The sequence below is a fragment of the Fistularia commersonii genome, chromosome 34, assembly GCF_037954325.1.
Source record: "Fistularia commersonii isolate RoL2024-O1a breed Wild chromosome 34, RoL_Fcom_v1.0, whole genome shotgun sequence".
NCBI classification, from domain to species: domain Eukaryota; kingdom Metazoa; phylum Chordata; class Actinopteri; order Syngnathiformes; family Fistulariidae; genus Fistularia; species Fistularia commersonii.
The window spans coordinates 1,244,476-1,270,034 of record NC_141317.1 but is presented as its reverse complement, the minus strand read 5'-3'; the positions used below and the strand labels follow the sequence as shown (position 1 = coordinate 1,270,034).

At 40.0% G+C, this 25,559-nt stretch overlaps 1 protein-coding gene across 9 annotated transcripts in view; it reads left to right on the top strand.

Moving 5' to 3' along the window:
• prdm16 (PR domain containing 16) overlaps positions 1-25,559 on the top strand; it is a 173,445-nt gene that overhangs the window by 132,926 nt on the left and 14,960 nt on the right. For 4 of the 9 annotated variants that reach the window (XM_086141256.1, XM_086141258.1, XM_086141254.1 and 1 more), the window contains exons 4-8: positions 15,853-15,993; positions 20,796-20,898; positions 24,411-24,612; positions 24,717-24,882; positions 25,119-25,272. In XM_086141256.1, coding sequence (XP_085997382.1) covers positions 15,853-15,993; positions 20,796-20,898; positions 24,411-24,612; positions 24,717-24,882; positions 25,119-25,272 — 766 coding nt within the window. Of the gene's footprint in view, positions 1-15,852; positions 15,994-19,375; positions 19,695-20,795; positions 20,899-24,410; positions 24,613-24,716; positions 24,883-25,118; positions 25,273-25,559 lie in introns of those variants that run through there. The other 5 variants (XM_086141261.1, XM_086141257.1, XM_086141255.1 and 2 more) reach the window with 2 other exon arrangements.

Here is a 25,559-nt window from a genome sequence, read left to right as displayed (position 1 = left end):
TTATATTTTAGGTGTGCATTCATGATTTAGTGTGTCTTGTCAGTTATCTAGGCAGCTATCATTAATTTTTCTTAATACTTTTCTGCATTGCTGGTAAGTTTAGTTAGTTTTTTTTGTTTTTGGTTTCTTGTTTGTTATGTCAATAGAAAGACAACATCCAAAATAATCTTGGAGCAATTCTGTAAAGTTGGACTCCTTGAGGTGGTTTTCCTGGGATGGTCTGCTGCACTGCTGTCCAGGCTGCAGCTTGCGAGATCATTATCAACATAGATATGTTGAATTCAAATGTGTAAAAAGTTTAAATAACAAATGAAGTATGTTGAATAATTAAGTTTTTCATTTGTTTTAATGAATCTGTGCGTGTACCGTATTGATTAGGATTTTTTTTTTTTTTTTTTTTTTTTTTTTTCAAAAAAAAACCTGGAAAAATATTGAAAGTTCATTTGATTTTGCTTTCTCTAAAAGCCAGAGGTCTCCACCTCAGTAATACTTCCATAAACCATCTTTCTTAAAATGTTCTGTTTTGTCTCATTTATGCAATGATGAAAGAGATTGGCTAAATCCTCTCAATGAACTTTTCAGTTTGCAATGTTTCTAATATAAAGAGGTTAAATTGATAAATAAATAACTCTGTTGTATATTTTGAGGTGTAGGTTCTGCTCTGACTCATTTGCATATTTGAATATTAAGGATCAGATAGTGATATGTAATGGTTTATTTTTCTTTCCTTTTTTTTTACACAGCTGTACTCCACCACCTTAAAAACAGCGATCAGTCATACATAAATATGCCCTCCTTTAATTGTTATTGGAGGCAAATATGCACTGTGCTGCACCCTGCAAGTGCCTCAACATGTAAACTCTCAAATCTTTTGTGTGTCTCAGCAGTGAGGACAGCACACAACCTGTCTGTGTCAGGGTGACGTACTGAAATGAATCGGGCAGATCTCCTCTTCTTTTTCTTGCGGATGCCACAAAGACATCCTTCTTTTAAAAGGAACACATTGTCCTGAAGGAGATGCTGACATTTGACATTTCAATAATGACAGAGCCAGAGGTCCGTTTTGGCCAGGGAGCTGGAAAATGTTGCTTTTTAGAAGGATAAGTCAGCATTTTGCTTCCAGGAGAGAGCTGTTTGCTTATGAAGACGAAGCACACTGGAAATGAGCAGAATTAGTGGAAAGTGTTGAAAAGCACTGCAAAGTTGGAATGTTTGCTTTGTGAATGAGATGAGATTTCTGTCTCCATCATGAAGCCCAGACCGCTCTGGAGCCCGGCCTCTGAATGTGTCTTTGTAAGTGGACACACGCATGCACACATGAGCCAGATGTCAATTTGGCCTCACTGATGATCTCTTATTCCATATACTTCATGAACATCGCTCTCACTCTCTCTCTGTCTTTGGGAGCATAGCCATTTCCGTCTACACCATCCAAAGCACACTTCACATGCACACACATCCATGTTGATCTATTTATCTTTATCAAAACTTTTGGTGAAGCCATTTCATCGCATATAAGTGAGCAGTTTTCTTTCTGAACCTTGAATGGTATGATTGAGATTGATTAAGTTGGAGGCAATGGAGATACTTTTGATGTAGACATTAACTTTCCAATATTTAGGTTATTTAGCATTAAAAGTAGCCCTCACTTTAGCCAAACACATATTTTTTTGCAAATGTAGATTCAGCGTTGCTTTGTCTCTGTGGTGGAGAGGCGGGGTCATCGTTCAGCTCCTCTTTGATTAGAGCTCAATTCCTATGGGTAGTAAAACATGCTATCCCTCACTGAATTTTATAGGAAAAATATCGAAAGAACAGGCATAGAAAAATATCCAGAGACTTACATCCGACAGGGTGTGGTGTGTGTGTGTGTGTGTATGCACATATGCTTTAAAAAACCCAAGTTTAAAGGAGGCTCGAGTGATCTCTTGGCCCCATCAGTATCAAATACCTGAGGTCACAATCCAAATTCTGAGTTGTTGGCCTTTTTGTTTCTGAAATGAAGTGCTCTACAGATCAGCGAGCCCATGCTCAAACATCAGCAATAATATTTGACACAGAACATCAATAATCTCATTTATTTTCCCCCCCTCCTACTCTCCCCGACCCGCCACACGAGGCACACACACAAGGCACAAACACATCCACACACACGCACGCACACACAAACACTCATACAGGAGGCCTTGCTCACTGCCATATTCTTATCTATGTCTTCAGGAAATGTGAGCCACCCCACACTCAATAAAAGCAATTTTTTGCACCATTGGTCCCACAGCACTTGTTTATCCCTCTCGTTTTTCTCCTCCTCCCAAGCCACCTCAAGGAAATAGGTGTGTCTGGGGTTTTTTTATCGTAAAAAGACGACAGAAAGGTTCCGAGATGGTCGCGTTCGACAAAGAGCAGCAGGGGAGCAGCTGTGACGATTTATGCTAAATGAAACAAATTACCAGCGGGCAAATACACCGTGGAAAGAGACACTCAAACAGGTTACGCCACATATGCACTACAGAGAGTGTATGTTTGGTGTAGCTCAGAGAAAACAAGAGCGTCAGCGAACATCTGTCAGTGCCTGTGCTGGCATAGTCTCCAATGAATAGCAAAGCTATGCTTGCTCAGCCGGTGCCCCTTTTATATCACTTCACAACCATGCTATGGATCAATATAGCTAAAGTCAGCTACCTCCACACACTCTGCCTCCGTAATCATCCCCTACACTGTGTTCTGCTTCACTCCCTCCATTGGCCAAGTTGTTGTTTATCCTATTATAGCCTTAATTGCCATACTTATGGTAACCTTTCTTCTGCTTGCAACGCCCTGCACTAAACTAATGGGTAATGGCACAAGAGGGCATATGCAACCAAGCTAATTTGGCTGAGTTTATGTCAACATGGACACCCGAGTCGAGCATGACACCCCGGTCTATCATTCCACCACTCTTTCTTTTTTCCTCATTTAGTTTTCCTTCTATCACACCTTGCAAGCGTTAGCACCCAGTCAGGGGTGTGGCTACAAAGCAGCTTGTAGCTAATGAGTCACCCCAATGTTCTCAATGCTATGGCTTTTTAATTAGTGTTGTGCTGCTAAGTATCCCATTTGGACCCTTCCCAAGAACATTTTCTTGTCATCCATCACCCTTTCCTTTTGTTTGCTTCTCATTTACATATATGCACCAACCCCAAATTAGCTAGTGGCGCGTTAATTGCACATGCGGGGAAATAAATGGATGGTGGTGTGGTGCGGTAGAAGTACAGTAAACATGTTTACCTTCTAAATACCCCCCAGGACACTGAGCTCCAGCACACAGGGAGGTCATAGTGACTCTGTTCCTTTAGGCTAAAAAGATTCATTGTGTTGTTTGGAGTAATTAGTACAACTAACAAGCTAAAGCCCACATTAAGACAGATATACTGATCATGCTGACACATAAATTAGTTGTTTAAAAAGATGAATTCCATTTTGTTCTCATTGTGGTGACAAAATGAATCGCCTTATTGAAGTCCTCAAGCGCTTTCAGAATGCTAAATCAACTACAAATGAAGAAAGGTAAAGCTATTTGAATGAGACCTACAGCATTTTGCTGCAGTCAAAATGAGGCTACCTGGTTATATTTAATCAAATGAACATGCTCTTTTCAAAGACTATCAAATCAAGTATGGGACTCTTGTATTGAATGTTTTGCTTAACTAATCCATATTCAATCAATAATAGATAATGATGTCTTGGGCCAGAGCGAGGACCCCCTGCTTCTCAAGTGTCCTCAGTGTTATTAATAGAGTTCAAACCACCTCATTGACCAGCTTCCATTCACTCACATCAGTTTCATGAATTTGAAAGCCTCAGATTTTCAAATGTATCATTTTGGTTTACCGTGCATGATGTAAAATGTGCTCAAAATTAAGTTTTTTTCTGACCAGATTATGCGATCTTGATCACGCATGATTCACGCATGACTTCTCATCACTTTTATGAATAATGATTCAATGTCTTGTTTTCAAGTGTATACAGATCACATCCCAATGATAAATATAATATTACAGCATATGCATGCACCAAAAAGAGCACAACTCCGCTTCTTATGGTCCCTCCACTGTAGCGCTTCTGCTTTCATGTGTAAAATATTTCCAATCAGCATGCCAGTCAAGTTCAATGTGTATTCTGAAAAGAATAACATTCTTGTCCACATGACTACATTCAGCAGCCTCACTGTGTGAGGTATACGGTCATGTTTGTTCCCATTGTTGATTGGCCAATTATGCCTGATTGTGTTTCTTGAGGGTAGCATTCTTTAAGAGTTGTTAGAGAACAGCTAAATTATGCCTTAGATTTTAATGTGACCATAGGGAGCAAATAACCACTTCAAAGAGTTTTTTTGGCCTTTGCAAAGTCACAACTAACTTGTAATGACAGTATTATTTGTCAAAGTCAAACTCATTGTTATTTGCTGGTGTGATTTTAATGGCAGCTCTTATGCCATGGACAGTTTGAGGTTTAATGAGAAGTTTCCAGGAGGGAGCAAAGTTGTGTCTATGACATGTCCCTGCTCTTCATGACCCCTATTTACTGAGCTCAAGTTAACCTATTTTGCACTTGATGATGTTGTTCCTCTATTATCAATAACTCCAGTACTTTTGCATCAGACAATTAGTTGTCCTATGGTTAACAAAAAACACTTCATCCAAAATGTATGCATAAATGAATTATCTTTATCTATCTTCACCGACATCTTGAAATACTATTTTTAGCTTGCATTCATAATGTCAAAAAGAAAGGAAATGAGCTCTCGATTGCTTATTTATATATATTAACATCATACGTTTGCAGGTTTCGCTGCATTTAATCTTTCTTTGGATTGTGCCCCTTTTATGCATTACTTAGCTCATCACTGTCCTCTCTGTAAATGCACCGTACCCCACTGAGAGAATGCTACCCTCAGAACTTATTGACACCCTGACATCAGCTCAGATGTGCTGACATGTCTACTCCCTGGAAAAACAATTTTATGTTATTGTGAACATTACAGTCAATTTAAATTCAGCTTAGTTTAATCATCACCCTTTCCTGTTTTTTTTTAATTTTGCTCAGAAGCCTCTACACAGATACTCTGGAAGGCAATGATCCAGTCAGTTATGCTATAATGGCTCTGGGCAGAAAAAAAAATCTGAATTAAAAAAATGTAAGAATTAAATTCTAAAATTCTTTAATCAGCAACCAACTGTCTATTTGTGTTATTATGTGTGTGTGTGAGCGTGCGTGTGTGCATTTGTGTGTGTGTGTGTGTGTGTATTTGAGATTGATGACACTACTAATGGTGTATGTAAACACTTGCAGCCCAGTTATCTGTTATCTGACAGAGAGGAGAAGGGTTGTGTCAACAGCTTCTCCTCCTCTATTTATCTCTCTGTCCTTCCTCATCTCCCCTGCTGACTTTTTGCTTCAGAGCTCTTTTGTGTTAGGTAATTATATCATTAATTGTCCCAAATTATTGCAACGTTTTATTTAAACTGAATAGGTCTGACTGATCTAATAGCATGATAGAAGGAAGGCAGAACATTTAAAATCCCTGGCATTGTGTTAGTGACAATTCTCCAGATTTAGCTCACATTACCAACTTCACTGCATTGCAGTCATCAACTTCCTTTTCAGTTTTTCCTGTCTTAGTCTTCCTCCCTTGCCGCTGGATTACAATACCTACAGGGCTGTAGGAGATAGCAAAGCTCTCAAGCTTGCCTTTGTAGCTCCACCACAGGCTCCATCTCCACCATTGGCCCCAATCACCTTAATGCGCCCGTTTAACCATTAGCTTCTCAGAGGGGGGCCCATATCCATCCATCCCTCCATATATCCTGTCATACATTAAAGGGCAGATTGATAGCCATCAGCCAGGCTCCAGCCACTGACACACTCTTAATATTGTCTCTAACACAAACCAGATGGCTTTGGGGCTCTTCAGCAACATACACATACTCTCTCTCTCGCTCTCTCTCTCTCTCTAACCCATCATTCACCCACTCTCCTCTCTCTGTGGTTAGGGGATGGGCATTCTTAATTAAAAGTTGGATATACGGTCCTCTCGGTGGAAGTCATCAAGCAGGATCCCTTACATGCCTGACCGGGCCCTCTGGATTAGGGTTGCAATTAAGGTGAAGTGATGGAACGTAAAACTAATGATCAAAAACTCGAACAACAATTAAGCTCTGACGTAAAAGGAAGTTTTTCTGAACAAGGAGCTATCTCGGGGTGCTAAAGCTGAGCTGGGGATCAGCTCAGGAGGTGCAAGCTATGATCTCAATGGCTGTATTGTGTTCACACTTGAACAGGATCCAAAACCCTGTAAAATATCAGTGGAGAGAGGGAGAGCGAAGTGTGGAAATGAAACAATGGTTTACACAACAGTGAAATAGGTCTTTTCCTCTGCTTCTCGCCAGCAGGCCCAACACTCATGGAGAGAAAGCTTTATAGGCCCTTCTGTCCTGGCTAGTTTCTTTCCTTAGCAGGGTAGAGGAGGGGAGGGGCTACACGTGTGTCGGCAAACGCAGTGTGTTGGAATGCAACACATTCAGAACGGCAGACTCATGTTCGGCAGCCACACACGGACCACAAGAGAGAACACACACATAAAATGATCCCATAGATGGGATGAGAATAGCCAGATATTCATCTAATCCTGTAGGAAGAAAATAACACGTCTTATGGCATCATGTATGCCTCTGTGGCCACAGCTAATCCTACTAGGCAGAAAGCCTCCCCTCATAACCATAGGTCTAACTCAGACAAAAAAAGTCAATACTACGAAGCCTCATAAGCAAAAGACAAGGAGGTAACTGTGGTGTGATTTCAAAAATCAGTAAAAGAGACGGGAATAAAAAATGGCTTTCATAAGTGAATACACTGAAAATGCAGACCATGAATCACCAACATTGCTGTCTCTATCCTATTCCCATTGCCTTTAATTTTAATACCAGATAGTAAAATCGTATCCTTTTGGGAAAATCTTTTGGAGCTGCCATTAATAAAACATTTTTGATAATCGTAAATAACCAAGTTAGTCAGTCTCTACCTCTGACAGTCAGTGCATGAGATGCAGCAACGAAAAATAGGTAATTTTTGCTTGATAGCTTGTTAATGAGCTTGAAGCCTCTGTTTTAGCAAGGAAAACATTCATGTTTAATGTCTCATAATCCTCTTCTGTCCTCCTCCTCGGTTTCAATGTCATTACAAAAGCAAATTGTAAGGGAAGTACTCCCCCCCCCTTTTAGGTGTTAATAAATAATTGATAGTATTACGAGCACTACAAATTTGTACTGAGCACCACTTCCCCATTTGTGTTTGCAAAGTTCCAGGAATTGTCCCTTTTTGTGTTTCACTTCCGATGTCAGTCGATACAGTGGAGGTCAAGTTGTGTCAGTGTTGAATGCAAGCTCTGCACCTCATTATTATTTGACATTATTCTTGGCATGGATCTAGAAGATTTGAGTGATTTAGTAGCTTTGCTTCAGCTTGGGAACTGTGATTTTTATTCCCCCTCTATTTTGAATACTACACTTTTTTCCCATTATATACTGTTTTTTGGAAATACATATTTAAATTGTTTTTACGGTGGATTCAACTTTTGTGAATTTCTCATGTAACATTTTGTAATGACAATCTTAATGAACAAAGGACTTCCTTTTAAGCGACTGCTAAAAACCACAAACAATGCAACGTAACATTAACTGAACTTGTGTACGGTGGATAAACACACATACACAGGTAGACAGTAGACTTTTCAGAATTAAATTCAAGTTCAGATTTAGAAATCCTTTTTTTGTCCCTAAGGGATTGCACCTTTGACTCACGCACAATGAGATGGATGAATTCTGGCCAAATTCCAGACATGACTTCATAATCATGTGAAAATAATTGTACAAACCTCAGATTTATTTTAAAACATATTCATTGCTCTCTCATATTAATGACGGGAATCAAGTTAGGGCTATTTAACCACACCAAGTTACTCAAAAAAGGTATATCCCTTATCAAGATCTTTTGATAGAAAACTTGGAATAACCTAAAATATCAACTGTCTAGAAAACCTTGAGTTGGTACATGTCCTTTTTAACGATTTGTCAATGTTATTTACTTTCCAAATATTCTGTTAATTTGCGCGTGTGCTTGCTTGTTATTGTGTGTATAAGTTGGTGACACTCTCTTCCTCCTGTCAATAAACAGTTATTTTGCTCCCTGAAATCTGTCTCGCCAATAAACACAAACCATAGGCCTCTTAATTTTCTCTCATTTTATCCTTTTAAGCCTGTTAACATTTTTTAATGGATTTTAAAATAGAAACAAATAGAATTTATTGATTGTATGATAGCTTTGTCAGTGCCCGGCATATAAAAACGTATCTGGAATGGGTCACAAAGTCTGACTGTTTGCCTTCAAACACCAGCAAAAGAGTGTGTGACCCTGATGTGCTGTTCATATATTTCCCCATTTAACTGGCACCTGCTTCGCCGTAATGAGCCAATATATCTGCTCACTAATTGCCCTTAATACATATCATAAAGCCTGGCCAATAAAAGGCTGTTCAACAGTAAAACAGACACGATATGGTATACACACACACACACACACACACACACACACACACACACACACACACACACACGTGCGGAGAGCCCTCCACACACACACACACACACACAGACCCACACACATATGTTTTACATTGCATAAACATTAGAATTGGATGTTGACTATTCAAATGTCATGAAGCAGATATTCTTACACATGTATAGGAAGGATCGTCACAAAGTAGACTCATTCCACCTTTTAATAAAGCTCTGTAAATAACACAAAGTCATTTCTTTAACGAGGCCCAGTCTGAAAACTCCCTGTCTGTCTTCTTATAACACATGCACACTTCCTGTTTAAAGTTACATTAACCTGGCAACCCAACATATGGCAACCTGCACTTTAAGCTGGGCTGCAGCAGCACAGGGATGGGGATGGTGGAGCGATGCTAAAAATAATATGTGACGGCTGCACATTGGGTTTATTACATGGAAGCTGTTCTCCTGTTGCAGCTGTACATTTGAGTGTTACAAAACTGTAATTGGTGGATTTTCAAATGGATATTTGGACATTCCATTGTGGAAAAAAATATTGGACTATATTGGAATATAATTATACCAATATGGTGAAAAAATTATATCTTTAAGGTAAGTTAATGTCATAGTGAAATATCAAAGACTACTGATTGAATTATAAGTGTTATTTAGTCACTAGTTTGTAGTTTTACCAATTTTTTTTTTTCTTTTTTGGTTGTGACCCTCATAATTTTTTTTTTTTCCATCATACTTATATACCATTTAATGTGATGCAAACAAGTTATGGTTGTTAATTATGAAAATATCTAGATGTTTCTATATTTTCTAGAGCCTGCATAATTCGATTTTAATTTACTATGGGTGTCAGAGATAGAAACTAGAACTTTCACATGCTTGTCTTCAGTGTGGTGCTCACTTGCAGACACACATACACGCCACAAAAACTATATAGTGGTGACTGTAGAGATGCTGATTTAAGGGAAGTGAGTTGAGTCATTAGAGAGCCCAGCCAAATTCTGACACTCACAACGCATGTCGACACACACACTCTACAACCCAGATGGCTTTTACAAGGCCCCAGGCCCTCCTGAGCCTGCCTGCCTGGTTTTTAATTATGTCAATGGCTGCATGGCCCAGATAAAATGGGTCACATTTAACACGCCTCCGCTCACCTTCACACACATCACAAACACACATCACAGACATATATTAATAGAAATACACTACAAATACACACCACCACACCTTCTATACATTATACCGGTGATCCATACTCGCATATGCCTTTGACAGAGCATGTGTGTGCACGTGCACATTGGTGTGTGTGTGGATTTACAGCCTGTTTCCTCTGTAGCTGTCATTAGGCTGCCAGACATGGCTACACAAGTGTACTATTACCAACACCAGTAATAGGCCTTACACACACAGACATACAAACACTCACAGATACATGGACGCGCGCAAACACACACACACACACACACACACACACTCAGACACACACACACACACTCAGACACACACACTATTTTTTTAAGTCGCAATCTCTCACAGCATGAGTCTTCTTGATTAATTATTTCACTTTGCCTCATATATATACATATACATATATAACATATATGTGTGTATATATATCTGTATGTATGTATACAAATATAGCAAGACCGTCATATCACATATTTTGTGTGATTGATGAGGCTTACATCTGATCAAAATTCATTCTCACATTCAGCCAACTGGAAAACTTCTAAATAATGTTTTCAATCCAATGTGAATTTTGCTGGATATGTCATTTATTGGCTTCCACATTTGACAGTAATTTGTGGTCTTGGCAGTGAAGTATGCTGGCACTCCGCAGTCTTTTTGTAGATGTAGTAAACATGTATGAAATTGCTATAATGAAATACAAAAAAAGACATTTGACAGGAGGTATGTGGCACAATTTTTGATGCAAACAATTCTCTTTCTTAAATCACTAGATTGAATGAGATCATTCAAATCATAGAAATTAAAGAGTTTTTCAAAAAGAGCAAATTAAGAGGGAGGGTCAGTTAATACATTTTGAGATGAGTGTGTGATGTCCCCTGACATAAATTCAAATAATACTGATCGTGACTTCTTGTCTTGTCGTCTTGGCAAATGTTGTCTTGGCAACTCAACCCCTCAGTTCAGAACTGAAGAAGTCTCTCGGATGAGGGGTGAAACATCTTCAAGTGAAGAAATTCAAGCCCAGTTGCTAAGACAAGAGGATTTCAACAAGAATTCACCATGACCTGGATGACTGAGAACCTCCACCCACAATATCGATCATGGCCAATGTTGTCAAATAATTCCTTAACTCTTGAAAGACATATTGTTTTTCAGTGATTATTATTTCTTCCTACCTGCATCGCAATTAGCCTAATATGAGCAGTTCAATTATCTCTTGAGTTCATCTTTGCAACTGCTCATCTTTTTCATCTTTTTTATTTTGTACTTCCTATCCAGATGTATTACCTTCTTTCAAACGAAATAGTGGAAACTTACAAAATGAGAATAATTTACTTTCTTTCAGCCCATTTTTGTACTATTCTGTCTTTTTTCATCTAACTCTGAAAGAGGCTTTTCTGACAGGACCCCTTAAGGGCATGTTCACCTCTCACACTCACATATAAATGTGGAAGAATACACAGTCATTTAGACTGTTGAGCGATGTGGCAGGGTAGGGTCATCTCTGCAGGTCCCCATCAATCACACACACACAGACACACATGTAAATCCCTACATCGGAGGATGTGGGGATCTGTACTCTGTCAGCTGCTTTATTAGTCCCTTCTGTGTATGTGTCCGTATGCATGTGTGTGTCTGTACGTACGCTCGCACATGCTCACGTTAAAGGGCCTCCCATCTGGAAATAGGTTCTATTTTCTGAAAGGATACACACTCTTACACACACTTCTTTATTTCTTGTTAGTTGTCCTGCACCTTAATTTGTAACACCTCTAACAACCAAGTCTAGCAACTGGCTTCACAGCCACTCAATATGTCAAGTGTCACTGCTCTGTTTTCATGACTGTCTCTCTCATCAGGTTAAAAGTGTGTGTGTGTGTGTGTGTGTGTGTGTGTGTGTGTGTGTGTGTGTGTGTGTGTGTGTGTGTGTGTTACACACGCAAAATTCTTAATTGCCCTACGGTTCTCTACTGTTTATAGCCATTTTGCCACCTCGTGTCATTGTATTAGGTTGCGTGTTCAGTTGCATTGAAGGGAAGTTACATTTCCCCGTTTGCATTTTACCTGAGTAGTGCTCATGAGAGGCTGCCCCCCAGCTGCTGCAATGAGAAGTGCATTCAATTTGAAATATCGCCTGCAAATCTCAGTCTTCGTTTTGCTTAGTTGATTGTTGAAGTTTCTATGAAATTTTATTCAGATACTCAATTTCGTTGATCAAACTGGAGAATCCTATCTTACTCGTGTAAAAAATAAAAACGAAAAAGAACGAAATGTGTGTTTAGTAGACTTCATGATAGATAAATGGATGGTTGGGGCCTAACGCTGTGTTTTGTGATAGAGGCTAATCTTTATGATGTCTTTTCTCGTCATTCACTATAGTATCCACTACATCCATAGGAAAACTCCTGTGGAACGAAACCGCTTTGGTTAAACAGCGAAAACTGATAGTGTAGCATTCTTTAAATAGAGGTTTTTCAGATATGCACAAAAAAACATAACTACAGGTTGAATAAGGAGCTGATTTATTTTTGGCAAAAATAACTTCGGCATTTCTAAGAAGGTGCTGCTATTTCATAGCCGCTATTACTCAAACCAAAAGGGTGAGTAAGCTTCAACATCCGAAAAAGCCTGAAAAACACCCTTCAACAAATGCAATGACAAAAGCAGTTATGTCTGATATGCTTTAAAGTTCTTTCTATCTCTAACATCAAAATCACAATCACCGCTGAACTCTTCAATTTTCATGCTCTGCCCCATGTTAAGCTGTCAATACTATATACCTCGTCAGGAATGTCTACTTGTCCAAGTAACTTTCCTCTTTCACAGCTTTGCACCTCACATTTTCATATCAGATATAACTAGCGAAGGAGAGTCAAGACATCCATTAAAGGTTCCTAGCTGTCAAAGGTTCCCCTTTGTGTTGTGAGGAGTAGCAATAGTGTTGTGCTCTTATCAGAGTTTCCTGTGGAGTTTGCTCTGCATCCTGTCTGACCAGGGCTGCTTCTCTTTGACTCAGCTCTCATTATGGTTGTGCACGCATTCTTTTCTTGATGCAAGAGTGTGTCTGCTGTCATGTAAGTCTCATTTTGAGAGGTTAATTTCACAATAAAAAGAAGGTGATTTCAAAATCAAGTCTATGATAGAAAATCAGTGTGAATCACTGAGAGAAAGATGTGTCATGTACTCTAAATGGCCTTAACCCTGTTTTTAGATGAAATCTGATATGTCATAGTTTTGGCATCATCTCTGCAGAATATAATAGTCTTTTGCCCTTAAATGTAATTATAAGAGCTGGGAACACAAATGAAACTAAGTACATGTTGTACGAAAATCAAACAGTTGATAAGTTACTATGTGCATCATCTTTCACCGGTATAGGGGAAAAGGCTGAAAGATTTAGAGTTACACCCATAATGTTGAACACAAAAGCCCAGAATGACTGCATCGCATGCCGCTGATCACAAATGCATCATGTTTCTGAAAGTAGCACTATGCAGTCTGTGACAAATATTGTGACAAGTTCAGGCATGTACTTTTAAACATACCTACTTTTGTACAAAATCATTTTAGTAGCAGTGGCCAAACTTTCACGGTTCGGTGATACCCACCAATATCTGGACATTACCATCTCTTGAATTTGCCATTGTGCATTTTATAACGCAGTGAAACACTTTATTCAAAACTAATATTTTTAAGTAGTTACAATAAGCTAAAATATGAAGCTTAATAATTGTTAACTCTCTTTCCCTAGATCTATTTCTCTGGCTAGAGCAAGTGCCAGCTGACATTATGTGATATACATAACAAACCATTTAGTTTTGAATTGAGAGAACAGACATATTATCAAACAGAACACCTAAATTACAGCAAGACAAATGCCGGTATAGATTAAGGTTTAGTTAGATTAATATGATGTGATAATTATATGCATCATAATGAAACATGTTGAGTGTGAAATATTTGACTATGAATTTGAACGTCTTTCATGATATTTTGACTGTCAAAGATTCTGCTTCTGGTTTTGATATGAGGAAGGAAAGACAGGCCATACGTTGCTTGGCTTGCTTTTTGTTATTGAAAGTCTGTTGCATGTGGATCTGATGACTTCCAGCCAGGTTCTCCTCCCCCTGTGATATAGGGAGGGGGTAAAAATGAAAAAGGAAGGTAAATAAACAAACAATCAGCCTTGGGCTTGTTCTGGCTCTCCTTCTCTGTTGCACCTCATTTGAAGCCTTATAAATCAGGCTTCCACTCAGAGACAGGGTGTTAGCAGCGCTCCCAGACAACATATACACACGTGTGCACTTACGAAAACACACAACGCACATGGGTCTGCTGCTCATTAAACCCATGATCAGACCCTCCGGTGTATGTTAGAAGCACGGAATGAAGATGTGTATATGGACTCTACATGCTCAATATGTAGACATGTGAATTTCTTTAGAGTTTGTCACTGTCTGTTGAGTTTTGCATGTCCACCTCACTTGCTACAACTTACCACATTAAAGAAAAAAGAAACACACTCACACAAATACAAAACACAGCTCCACCTGCTGCTAAGACTTTCTCCACAAGTCGGTCCGGTGTTTACGGGAAAATAACCTGCTTTTATCTTTGAACTATCCCAGATATTACTGCGTTATTTACCTCACATCGGATTACAGATCATTTGAATTCATTGGCACTGACGGTTTCTTTTTCCCACTTTCACAGTCGGCAAATGCATTCGTGTATGCAGCAGCCATAGCCAGGCCACTGACAAGCATTGTTATTCTAAAGCAGGCACAGTTAATCAAGTGGGTATACTCACACCTTGGCCCAAAAGTAGGCCTGCACACAGATATTTGTCTAAATCTGTTACCTTATTTCGACAAACAAGCATATGGCAGTTCTTTCACACCTTCAACCAGACACTTTACATATTTACTTACCAAACTTGGCACCTGCACCACCACCCCTGAAAATACACCTTCTGCACATACTCACCACACAACAAGAACATGACCATTCACACTTTACGAGTCGGAAAATAAATACAACCGTTCCTTTAGAAAAGCGGCCAGTTGTAAAAGTTCATGAACTATGCACATCTAAAAATGTCGAGTGGTTTGTTGGTTCTTCTCCATCACACCTTGATTTCCTTCAGCAGACATGTGATTGTTAATAGGAGTGCAGACTCAGGTTAGAGGTCACCGCTGAACTCGGGCTGATTGGGAACTTTAATTAAAGGAGTTACTCTCTCCCAGACCGCTTTCCCCATGAGGATAAAGCCTTTGTATGCACGCAGTGGTGAAATCAGAGCTGTAGCCGCAGCTTGGGAAAGGTTGACTATTGGGGTTCAGCAGAACGTCTCCCGAAATCCCTATCCATCATAGAAGCATGCACGAACACCTATGGATGCGCACACACATGTGCACATTCACGAACACACACACACACACACACACAAAGAGACTAAAGTGAGAAGTCAGGGGTCGATGTCAGAATGTTAAAAGTTTATTTTTGTTCAAGTAAAAAAACAAAACAAAGAATTGCCCTTCCTGGTTTTCTCCTAACTTTGCACTCAACAAGCCTTTCTTTTCTTCTTCTCCCACACATCCTCCATTCCTCTATCCTCTGTCATTCTCTGTGAAAGAGGGTAACATGAAACCCACTCTCTGAGTCTCTGGGGGGCGTAGGGGTTACAAAGAGTGATCAATATGTGCCAGAGAAAGTCTTTAGACAAGTGAAAGAAGCCACAGTTCATCTACTCCCTTCTACTTTCTCTTCCTTTCGCCCCTGTTCCCACTTTACTCCACTGGTTGAAGGGATTGACAGGGTTAGGTGGCCTTAGCACCTAATGACATGTTGCTTTGCACCTCTTAAAGTTGAGTGATATCAACCTTCTGTTACAGCCCTCCAATGTCTTGACCTCTCTATAAATAATATTTCATTTTAACAGCTACATGCTACCTTGAAATCTTATTTCTACAAACATTGTCATGATTTGGCAGGTTATTCTTCACCGTTAATTACTTCTTTTATTTTATATTCATCTGTCACTCTCCAACAGGTGGTGGATGATATGGACAATATCAAGTTTGCCCTGGACACAGGCCTGGACACAACCAGTAACAGCTGGCTCAAGTATGTCCGCTCTGCCCCATCATTTGAGGAGCAGAATCTGGTCGCCTGCCACTTGACTGAAGACCAGGTGAGTGGCATCACAGGAATCACCTGGGTGGATTTGTGCTCAAGATAGAAGCAAAGTGATCTGTTTTCAGCACAAGACATAGTGACATAGTGAAAATGCTTCTTCTGACTCCTGCTCACGTTCTTCTAATACTGATGACACGGTTGATAAATACATTATGTGCTGTTGAGCGTGTGTGTGTCTGTGTTTGTGTGTGTGTGTGTGTGTGTTTGTGAAAGGCCATTTAAAAGACATCAATACTGGAATAAATTACAATACTTCCTCTTGTGATTTGATGATTTACTAAATGTTCATGAACTTCAACCTGGCATATCAGAATTTTATGAAACTGTGCTGGTGTTAAAAATCAAATTCCCCATCCCTGCTTTGACATATTTTTGCTGTACATTACTATGTGTGTGTGTGTGTGTATGTGTGTGTGTGTGTGTTTGTGTTTATCATTGTCATAGTGGTTAATGACCACCAGGAATGGCTTTGTTTTGTGTGTGCGTGAGTATGTGTGTGTGTGTATGTGTTTGTGTGTGTGTGTGTGTGTGTGTGTGTGGGCCAGTTGCCAGTGCTGCTAAGAAATGACCCGTGTAACAAGGCTACAAGGCTAAAGAATAGCTTGACACTTCTGAGTCCTATAATAGCCATTATCCTGCATGGTCACTCCTTTTAATTTCCAATGCCCTATCTCACTCTCTTTGCACAAACTTTTTGTTTGTTTAATCATTTGTTTGTTTTTTTGTTTTTTTGTTTGTTTGTTTTTTGTTTGTTTGTTCTTTGAGTTAGCTCCCCGAACTTCAGAATTTCAAAAATTAAGTAAAGGAGCTAGTCTGTTGTTACAATTCAACTACATTTCACTGTAATTGAAATGGTAGAATATCTAATAATAATTAGTGTGAGAGGAAAAAAAACCCTGGAAGTGAGCAGAAACAACTAAAAAATGACACTCAAAGAAACACAAAGAAACAAGCTGAGGACATACGGATGAAATAACACAGAAAACAACAAGAGACATGACAGTGGTATGACAGTAGCCAAATGCTTCCATATGAGTTGCCTGTGTGCTTCTACATTCCTGTCACTCCACTCTTATTTGTTTCCTAATCCCTGCCTACATAGCTCTGTCCCCTCACACCTCAGTCTGCTGTTGCTTATTCCTCACTTTCTTTGTCCCCTTTCTCTGTCCTCATGTCTTGCTCTGCCACCTGTCACTCTGTCATACTAAGGGGACGGGCTAGTGTGTCCATTTAAACTTCGGGCATTTATCCTGGTCGTTGGAGAGAAAAGCAACTTGGGCCAAGTAAGAAGGAACACAGAGGGGCCTCCAAGATTGACAAGCACCAATTGGCTGGCGACTCCAACCCACTTAATCCTTTTAAGATTTTCACATCAGTGCCCCCTGCCACTGCCACACAATGTCAAAAAAAGAATCAGTGCACCATCAAAAATTGTGGAGAATTATCAGACAGAAAAGGCCATGTGCTCTTTTGCTTTTTGATGTGTTTTGCAGTGTGTGTTGGCAAATGGCTTTACACTTGTTTGCCGGGCCACTTGCATAGGATAGTAAGTCACAGGTATGACTCTATCATTTATTTACAAACACCACACACATACACAACCCCACACACACACACAAACAAAACCACTCACCGCTAAAATGTATAATTTAGTACACCATTCAGTGATTTTTCTTTTCAGTTTTAGCATCACCATGCACTATGCATGAGGTTATGGAAATATGTGCACACTGGGCAAATTCAAATGCATGGAGTAACCTTTTAAAGAGCAAGTGGATAATTTATTTGTTTATTTGTTTGTCATTCAAGTTGTTAGATGAACATGAATGCAACCTCATGCATAATTTAGATATTCTTGCCCACATCAGAAATCACTCTTTACTTATATGTGTATGGGTTTCTATAGCCATCATATTCATACAAGACGTTATTTTCTATCGTTTCTATATCTTTGTTATAACAGGAGAAGAAGCGGTAGAGGTGAACAAGGTCATTGTGTAGGCATCTGCTGACAGCCTCATTCTTTTTGGACCATCTCAATAATATCTTACATGAATATGCACAAATTTGTTGATAGATTTAACAAACCAATGTCGTCTTAATGATCATTTCCAAACGCTTAAGTGTCTGTTGGTGTTTGTGTGTGTGTGAGAGATGCCTTGCTCTGATCAGGCCTGATATGAATATGAACCTTGTTCACCTTCTTGTAACTCCTTTATCTTTTTTTGCTTTGGAATAAGAATAAGAATAGGGACAACTTTATTTATCCCGAAGAAAATTGTTGTGCCAGAGTTACAAGAAAAACATAACATAACATAGCACCCTTCCCTGTTTGACCTGCCTTATACCCTGTATGGATCTATCAATAAACAGACACTATACTGTGCGTGTGTGTGTGTGTGTGTGTGTGTGTGTGTGTGTGTGTGTGTGTGTCTGTGTTTGTGTGTTTGTGTGTCCGTGAGAGAGGGAGAAAGTGTGAGAGAGACCACAGGGGTCAAGACAGGTCTGAGTGTGCAGGCCTTACTTTGGAGCACAGAGGCACATAGGTGCTCACACATGTACACACACACACACACACACAGTCAAGAGACAAAAGCTGCTGAAAATACAATTATTGATTAAGTAGTTAGATGTGAATAAATAAGCCATACTAAAGTGAAAATAAAACAAGGATTTGTACAAAATTGTAAAATATGTTCAATTAATCGAATACATTCTTTGCACAGACACGGTAAAAGTTTTCATGAGTCGCTTTTGTGTCGCTGTTTCATCCGGGGTATAAGAAATAAATCAAAACGATTTATGAAATAAAATCAGACAATAACATAAAAAAGTGCAGTTTTTATTGGTTCAAATGTATCAACTAATAAATAAAAAATTGCATTTACTTAATTTGAAATATTTGTAAATTTGCAAAGTTGACTGCCATGTGATAATATATTCAGTTTCAACAATGAAGAAGAGACCTGCATTTGGAATAAAATAATCTCCTCAACTATTGATAGTATTCATACCATTAATTTATACCCTGACTTCCCGCTCCTGTGAGTGAGTGAGTGAGTGAGTGACTGAGTGAATGAAAGATCAGGTGTCAGGGAGCTCTTTGTTCGATATTATACGTCAATATTGGATGTTCCATCGGCCGGGATGTGATGCGTGATGGGGAAAGGAGAGGAGGGGAGAGGAGGGGAGGGGTCTGTGCACAGAACTCGGTCCTTTTGGCTGGAGATAAGACGAGGAGGAGTGGCCGACGGGTAACCAGGAGAGCACTGAGGGGCAATGGGGAATCACTAATGACAGAGAGAGAGAGAGAGAGAGAGAGAGAGAGAGAGAGAGAGAGAGAGAGAGAGAGACAGACAGACAGGGAGAGAGAGAGAGAAAGAGAGAGAGTAAGAGAGAGAGAGACCCATCATCATCAAAGACGCGTTCACTGACTAGATTAGAGAATAGCCCGGTGGAGGAGCGTCGCGCTTCATCCAGCCAGAGGGGAACAATCACCGACCCTCCGTCGCGATCCCGCCCGCTCTGCGAACTCCTCTCCCGGGCCCTGTCCGCTCCAGCACCCCGCTCCCTCCCCGTAGACATACTATGGGTTGCGTTGCCAACTCCACCGGGACCCAAGTGCTTCTGCAGCTGGAGGCTCTCCGCAGCGCGGCGCAACTTTCCCAACTCCTCCGCCTCAGCGAGAGAAGAAAGGTCAGGTCGACAAGGCTGCACTTTGCGATATGTTCATTGCGGTTTTTAATAATAATAATAATAGTAATAATTTATTAATAATAATTCTTGATCTGTTTCTCACGGTGCGAAGTCTTTCTAAGTTTTGTCTTGTCCAACTGTGTGTGTGTGTGTGTGTGTGTGTGTGTGTGTGTGTGTGTGTGTGTGTGTGTGTTCCGTGTGCGCTCCGCAGTCACCTTGTATTAGTGCAGAGCGCCTCCATGTGGCGACGCATCGCCCTCGTTAAACTACGAGCCGAGTTTCTTGCGCTTGTGTTTTGGGAACGCGTGAGGCCATCATGTATACTTTGAAATAGATAACGTTGCGTTCATTGTATCATTTCATTTTTCAATGTGTGTATTTGTAGTTTGATGCAGACTTTCAACGGGTATTTTGACGGAAAAGGCGAAGGCCTCGTCAGTGACTGGCCTGATGTTCTCTCATTTTCTTCTTGACTGTCCCCGGGAAAAATAAAAACAAAATTGGAGTTCTGACTGTATCAAACTATTTAAATGATCAAATGATTTTTTTTTTCCTGCGTTTTAAAAAAAGCCTTTCGACAGAGCAGCTGATCCGCTCAGTGTTTATTTTTCTTTTCCTCCTCATTTCTCTCCGACTTTTGCGCTGTCTCGCATCGTATTGCTTCTTCTGGCTATTCTCTTTTTGAACATTTGAGTGACCCTTCATGACAGAACTACGGTATATTTGAAAAAAAAAACACATAAACATATATTTCAAGATGTTTTATATCAACACGTCTTTTATATTCGTTCCGTTTATTTTATAATGCTTGAGTGAACGTGTAAGAAGAATAAATGGTGCTGGTGTGAAACTGCATTTGCGGCTTTTCTTTCTAATACGAGTAAAAACTGTTTGAAATCTGTAAAGAAACAAGGCTTTCTGCAACTCTGTAAAATAATCCTATATTTATGTGTTTCATTTGATGTGCACCATCAATTTTAACGCGGCAATATTTACCTTCCCACTTATGTCACGGGTCCTTCCTTATTCCCAGAATAATAAATAAGTCTCCCGATTAATTCCATCTCGATCTTAAATGAAAACCTCTTTCTCCGTCTACAGATTTATTATAAGGCCGTGCGGGACATCGAAGCAGGGGAGGAGTTGTTAGTGTATATGAAGGACGGTATTTTCCCTGAGGGATCCATGGCGCCCAACCTGCAAGGTAAGACGAATGTGCGTCATTAGCGCACATTTTAAACAAACTCCAGCCTGCAACTTGCACCGTCAACCTACTCCAGAACCCCATGAACGTGATGGGGAAGTCACCCACGCATCCTCCCCACTTTTAGAAACGGGGGTTATGTTTTTCATAAATACCATATACCACCAGACCATGACATTATACCCCATTTCTTTGATCCGCCTGAAGGCCGCTCCGGGCCTGCCGGGAAACCCGGGCCTGCCGGTATAAGAGGCCTCAATCTGAAACACCTGCCATAATTCATCTTAAATGTGGTGAATTTATTTCTTGATTGATTTATTTAAGTATTTATTTATCATATTATCCTTGATGTGTCTAGAGTAATCCTGCATCCCCATGTAGTTAATGTTCAACGGGACCTATTTTGCATTGCGTTTGGGGGGAGGTTTTACATTCATAACGTCGGGAATAAAAGCGATGAGTCCAAAAAATATCCCTCCGCACTGAGGGTTTATTTAAAAAAATGTTTGTTTGTTTTTTTCATTTATTTTATATTCGCTATTCCTTTTTCTCTCACGCAGAATCACAATATGATGTACAGGACAGCACGATCTCAAATTACAAAGACATTTATTCATTTTGTGGCCACTTCACCCAAAAAGCCCAAACAGAATGAGAATTAACAAATGAAATCATCTATCTATCTATCTATCTATCTATCTATCTATCTATCTATCTATCTATCTATCTATCTATCTATCTATCTATAATGACAATGCGCTTTTCATTATATGTCACTGGTTTTCTGGAAATCAGCTCACATTTCAAAGACTGTCACATTTTAAGGTGCCCATAGAGACCTGGCTCTCATTTCAGCATTAAGGCCAGTTTAGTGTATGTACTACCTCTGAACTTAGTCTCTTGATGTCAAACTGAATATATTCAATATTTTATCTCATTATCTTCCTTGGGCAGCTGTTCCCTGTCGATGTGAGTTTTTCTTTCAAAGTTCACCGAAGCGTAAAAGGGGCCGTAGTTCCGCTGTACTTCTTTAAACATATTGGACTTATTGTGATGAAATGCTGTTGTCAGGTAACATTGTTGGGTTGTGTTTCTCGTCTTTCTGGAAGCACAGAGGGGAAAGAAAAAAATGATTACTCTTACTTGTCATGAGTTATAAAATGGCAGAGGGAGGACAAGATGTTCGTGACATGTTCCACAGTTTACCAGTGCTTCATGATTGCACAGTGTTTTATGTATGGGTGTACATGCCAAGTGAGTAGGAGGAGACAGCAAAAGCAAGTTTGATTATTGAAAAGAAACCGAATGGCAAGTGGCAAGAGTGTGTCAAAGATGGAGCAAAGTTGTGAATTTTTTTTTACAGGTCCTTTGTGGTTACATGATGTTAGTGAAATAAAGTGAGGGACACACTCCACCTGCCAGAATGTGTGTAAGAGCCAAAGTATTTGGCTTTGTCTTCTGCAGGGGTGATGATGGGAAAAGAATGAGGATTGCAGTTTGTCTGCTGTATTGTGATTGTATTTTGCGAGTGAGACAGAAATGCAGACTAATAGGAGGACAAAGACAAAGTGTCCACCAGCTGTCTGGATGTAAGTGTTTGTGTTGTGTTCTTCCCTTCTATTTGTTTGTGTGTGTGTGTGTGTGTGTGTGTGTGTGTGTGTGTGTGTGTGTGTGTATGTGTAAGAGAGAGAGAGAGAGAGAGAGAGAGAGACAGGCTGAGTGGGAGCTTGGCAGGGCAGCCCTACTCTCTGTGTCTGGCTTATCGGAGAAGGAATTTGAAGCGGAGGACTTGAGGACTCCCCTGAGACCTCACCCATGCTCCCAGATTAGTTGCTAAACTGCACATAATTGTGCTTCCCATCGTCTCCCAGAGAGCTATTAGTCTCCTCTTTATAACCCACCCCAACCGCACAGGCCAGACTAACTGAAAAAACACAGGCACACTTGTGCACACATACAAACACCTTTATTGTCTGCACTGTCATAAAAACATGTGTGCACCTGAGTGTCCTCTCAGAGGATATAATTTCCATGTTGTGATTAGATTGTCTTTGTATGAGATCCCTTTTTTACTGTGTTTGGATGATTGGGCTCCAGAGCAAATTGTAAGCACTCCTCATGAAATATGTGCAAACCGGTGTCAAAGTGGGCTAGTTAGTTTAGCAGTTGAGCTCAGTGTAATGGCCCATTGACCAGAAGGTCATTTATCCTTCTCCCCAAGGTTAGACACATTGATGTTGCTACACTAATGCCCTTTTAATGTGTCCAAGACGTTCCAGCTGGATAAACGGTCACTTGCAGTAAAAAAACAGGTGAGCCATGCACTGTAAGTCATTGTGGATAAACTCATTTAGTTTAGCCTGAAATGATGGATGGGTGTGTGCATGACTTGTCGGGACACCTGGGAGGCAAGTTAGGAATTGGCTGGCTGAGTCATGGCAAAGAGGGTTTGGCAGGTGGGCGCTGAAATCACCATAGCGTCGGCGCCACTGTGGCCCTGCTTACCTCTGTTCCTCGTGGCTCATTCTTTTTGGAAATTGTTCACACACCCGCGCGCACTCTTGTACACACCTACAAACATTCACGGCTGTACACAAGGACCCTCCACAGGGCTTTCCCCTGTTCTGTTGAACTTGGAATCTGACTCAGGAACTTGCTATTGAAAGGGTTAGCCCGAGTTTTATGCATTTGACCTCGGTGGTGAGAAGTATTGTAAAGGTTATCAACATGGAAAGGGAGGCCCAGCCCCTATTGTTTCCTTCCATGCAATGACACCCACATTCGCAAACACTTGCCAAGCAATTAGCTCTTTTAATAAAGGCCATGTTTCACTGGTAATTGATTTCCATTTTATGCAAATGTCAATTGCGGGTTTGTTAATATAAGCATTTGAACAATAGGCTATTAAGCTGTAACTAACATAGAGAGAGGAGATAGATTTTTTTCTCGCTAAGAAAAAAAAGGTTATCAGGCAAATGAATATTTTAGCACTGTCAATAAGACTTTGAAAACATCAGGATGTCAAAGCACATTCATTTTGATATTATCTTGACCCCTATGAAGTGTTTTAATTGCAGCCTTAATAAGCCAGTGATGTTAATTAAATTGAAGCATTTCAATTTGAATGATTACAATCTCAAATTCTGCCTAGTGTTAAAGATATAGATAGATATTATGTAGACGACGTTAATGTTTTTTTAGATCTGATATAGATAAAGGTATTAAAAGAAATACAGTAGTGTTACATGAGGATAGAATTGAAGAATGTTTGAGATATTGATTTCTGGCATTAGCTTTTTTCCTGTATGAATACAATTTCAGCAGGCTTTGCAGATAAATAAATAAAGTAATTGATAGGGAATTGTTTTCTTTACATAGGACCCTTTAAAAAGGACGGTCCAGGAATACCTGATGTCAAAAAACAGAACAATTGTCTACGAGCGCGGCTATATTGCTTTTTTCCTTCAAGTCATTTCAGTGGTCCCCAATTCTTGTGGTGTGTGTATGTGCAGACGAGCAGATGTACCGCTGTGAAGACTGCGATGAACTGTTTTCCTCAACACTCGAGTTACGGCGGCACCAGAAGTATTCATGCTCCAGTGCAGGCTCCATCTTTGATACGTTGCAAGAGGACTTCAAACAGGAACGCGAGGACAGCGATGAGCCGATCCATGAGTGTAAAGACTGTGAAAAGATCTTCCCAAATGAGTACAGGTGCCACAGAGATGCTATATTAAATCCATACCTTTTACCGATAACAAAATGTGATTTCTGTAATTTACCGAAGTTACTAATGCCCGTCTGCTCTCTACATCTAGTCTGGGCCAACACATGATAGTCCATACAGAGGAGAGGGAGTATAAGTGCGACCAGTGCCCCAAAGCCTTCAACTGGAAGTCCAACCTCATCCGTCACCAGATGTCACATGACAGTGGCAAGCGCTTTGAGTGTGAAAACTGTGATAAGGTACAGCATACCCAGCACGTAAGTTGTGCACAAGACACATTGGCTTCACGTGGCTCAGAAATTCCGCTGGTGTTCTTTATTAGGTTTTAATAAAGGCTTCAGGATTAAGTTATTCAGAAAGAAATACATACCAAGATTGGATGTTAAAGAGATGGAAAGTGACCTAACGACCTGCTAAATATAATTTTATTAAAAAGCTCACTGCTTCTAGATTTTTATATAATGTTCTTTTTTTTATTTATGTCCAATTTCAGGTCTTCACAGATCCTAGCAATCTTCAGCGCCACATCCGCTCACAGCATGTAGGGGCACGTGCTCACACATGTCCAGAGTGTGGCAAGACCTTTGCCACCTCATCGGGCCTCAAGCAGCATAAGCACATCCACAGCAGTGTCAAACCCTTTATCTGTAAGCGATAGCCTTGGGTATTATGATTCCTTCATCCCTAAGAGGGATCATTTCATACCTTTTCTTTCCTACCATGTATATTTGTCATCATCATTTGACAGAGTCTCTGTTCCGGTCTATATTGTCCAAGCCAGGCAGACACAGCCAGGAATTACATTTGTATTTATAATATAAGATAAGATTGGTTAGACAATAGATAGAAATTCATTTGTCACATTAGCATTACAAATAGTGCAAAAAGAAAAAAAAATGTATAAACAAAAACATAATGATATGAGAGAAACAAA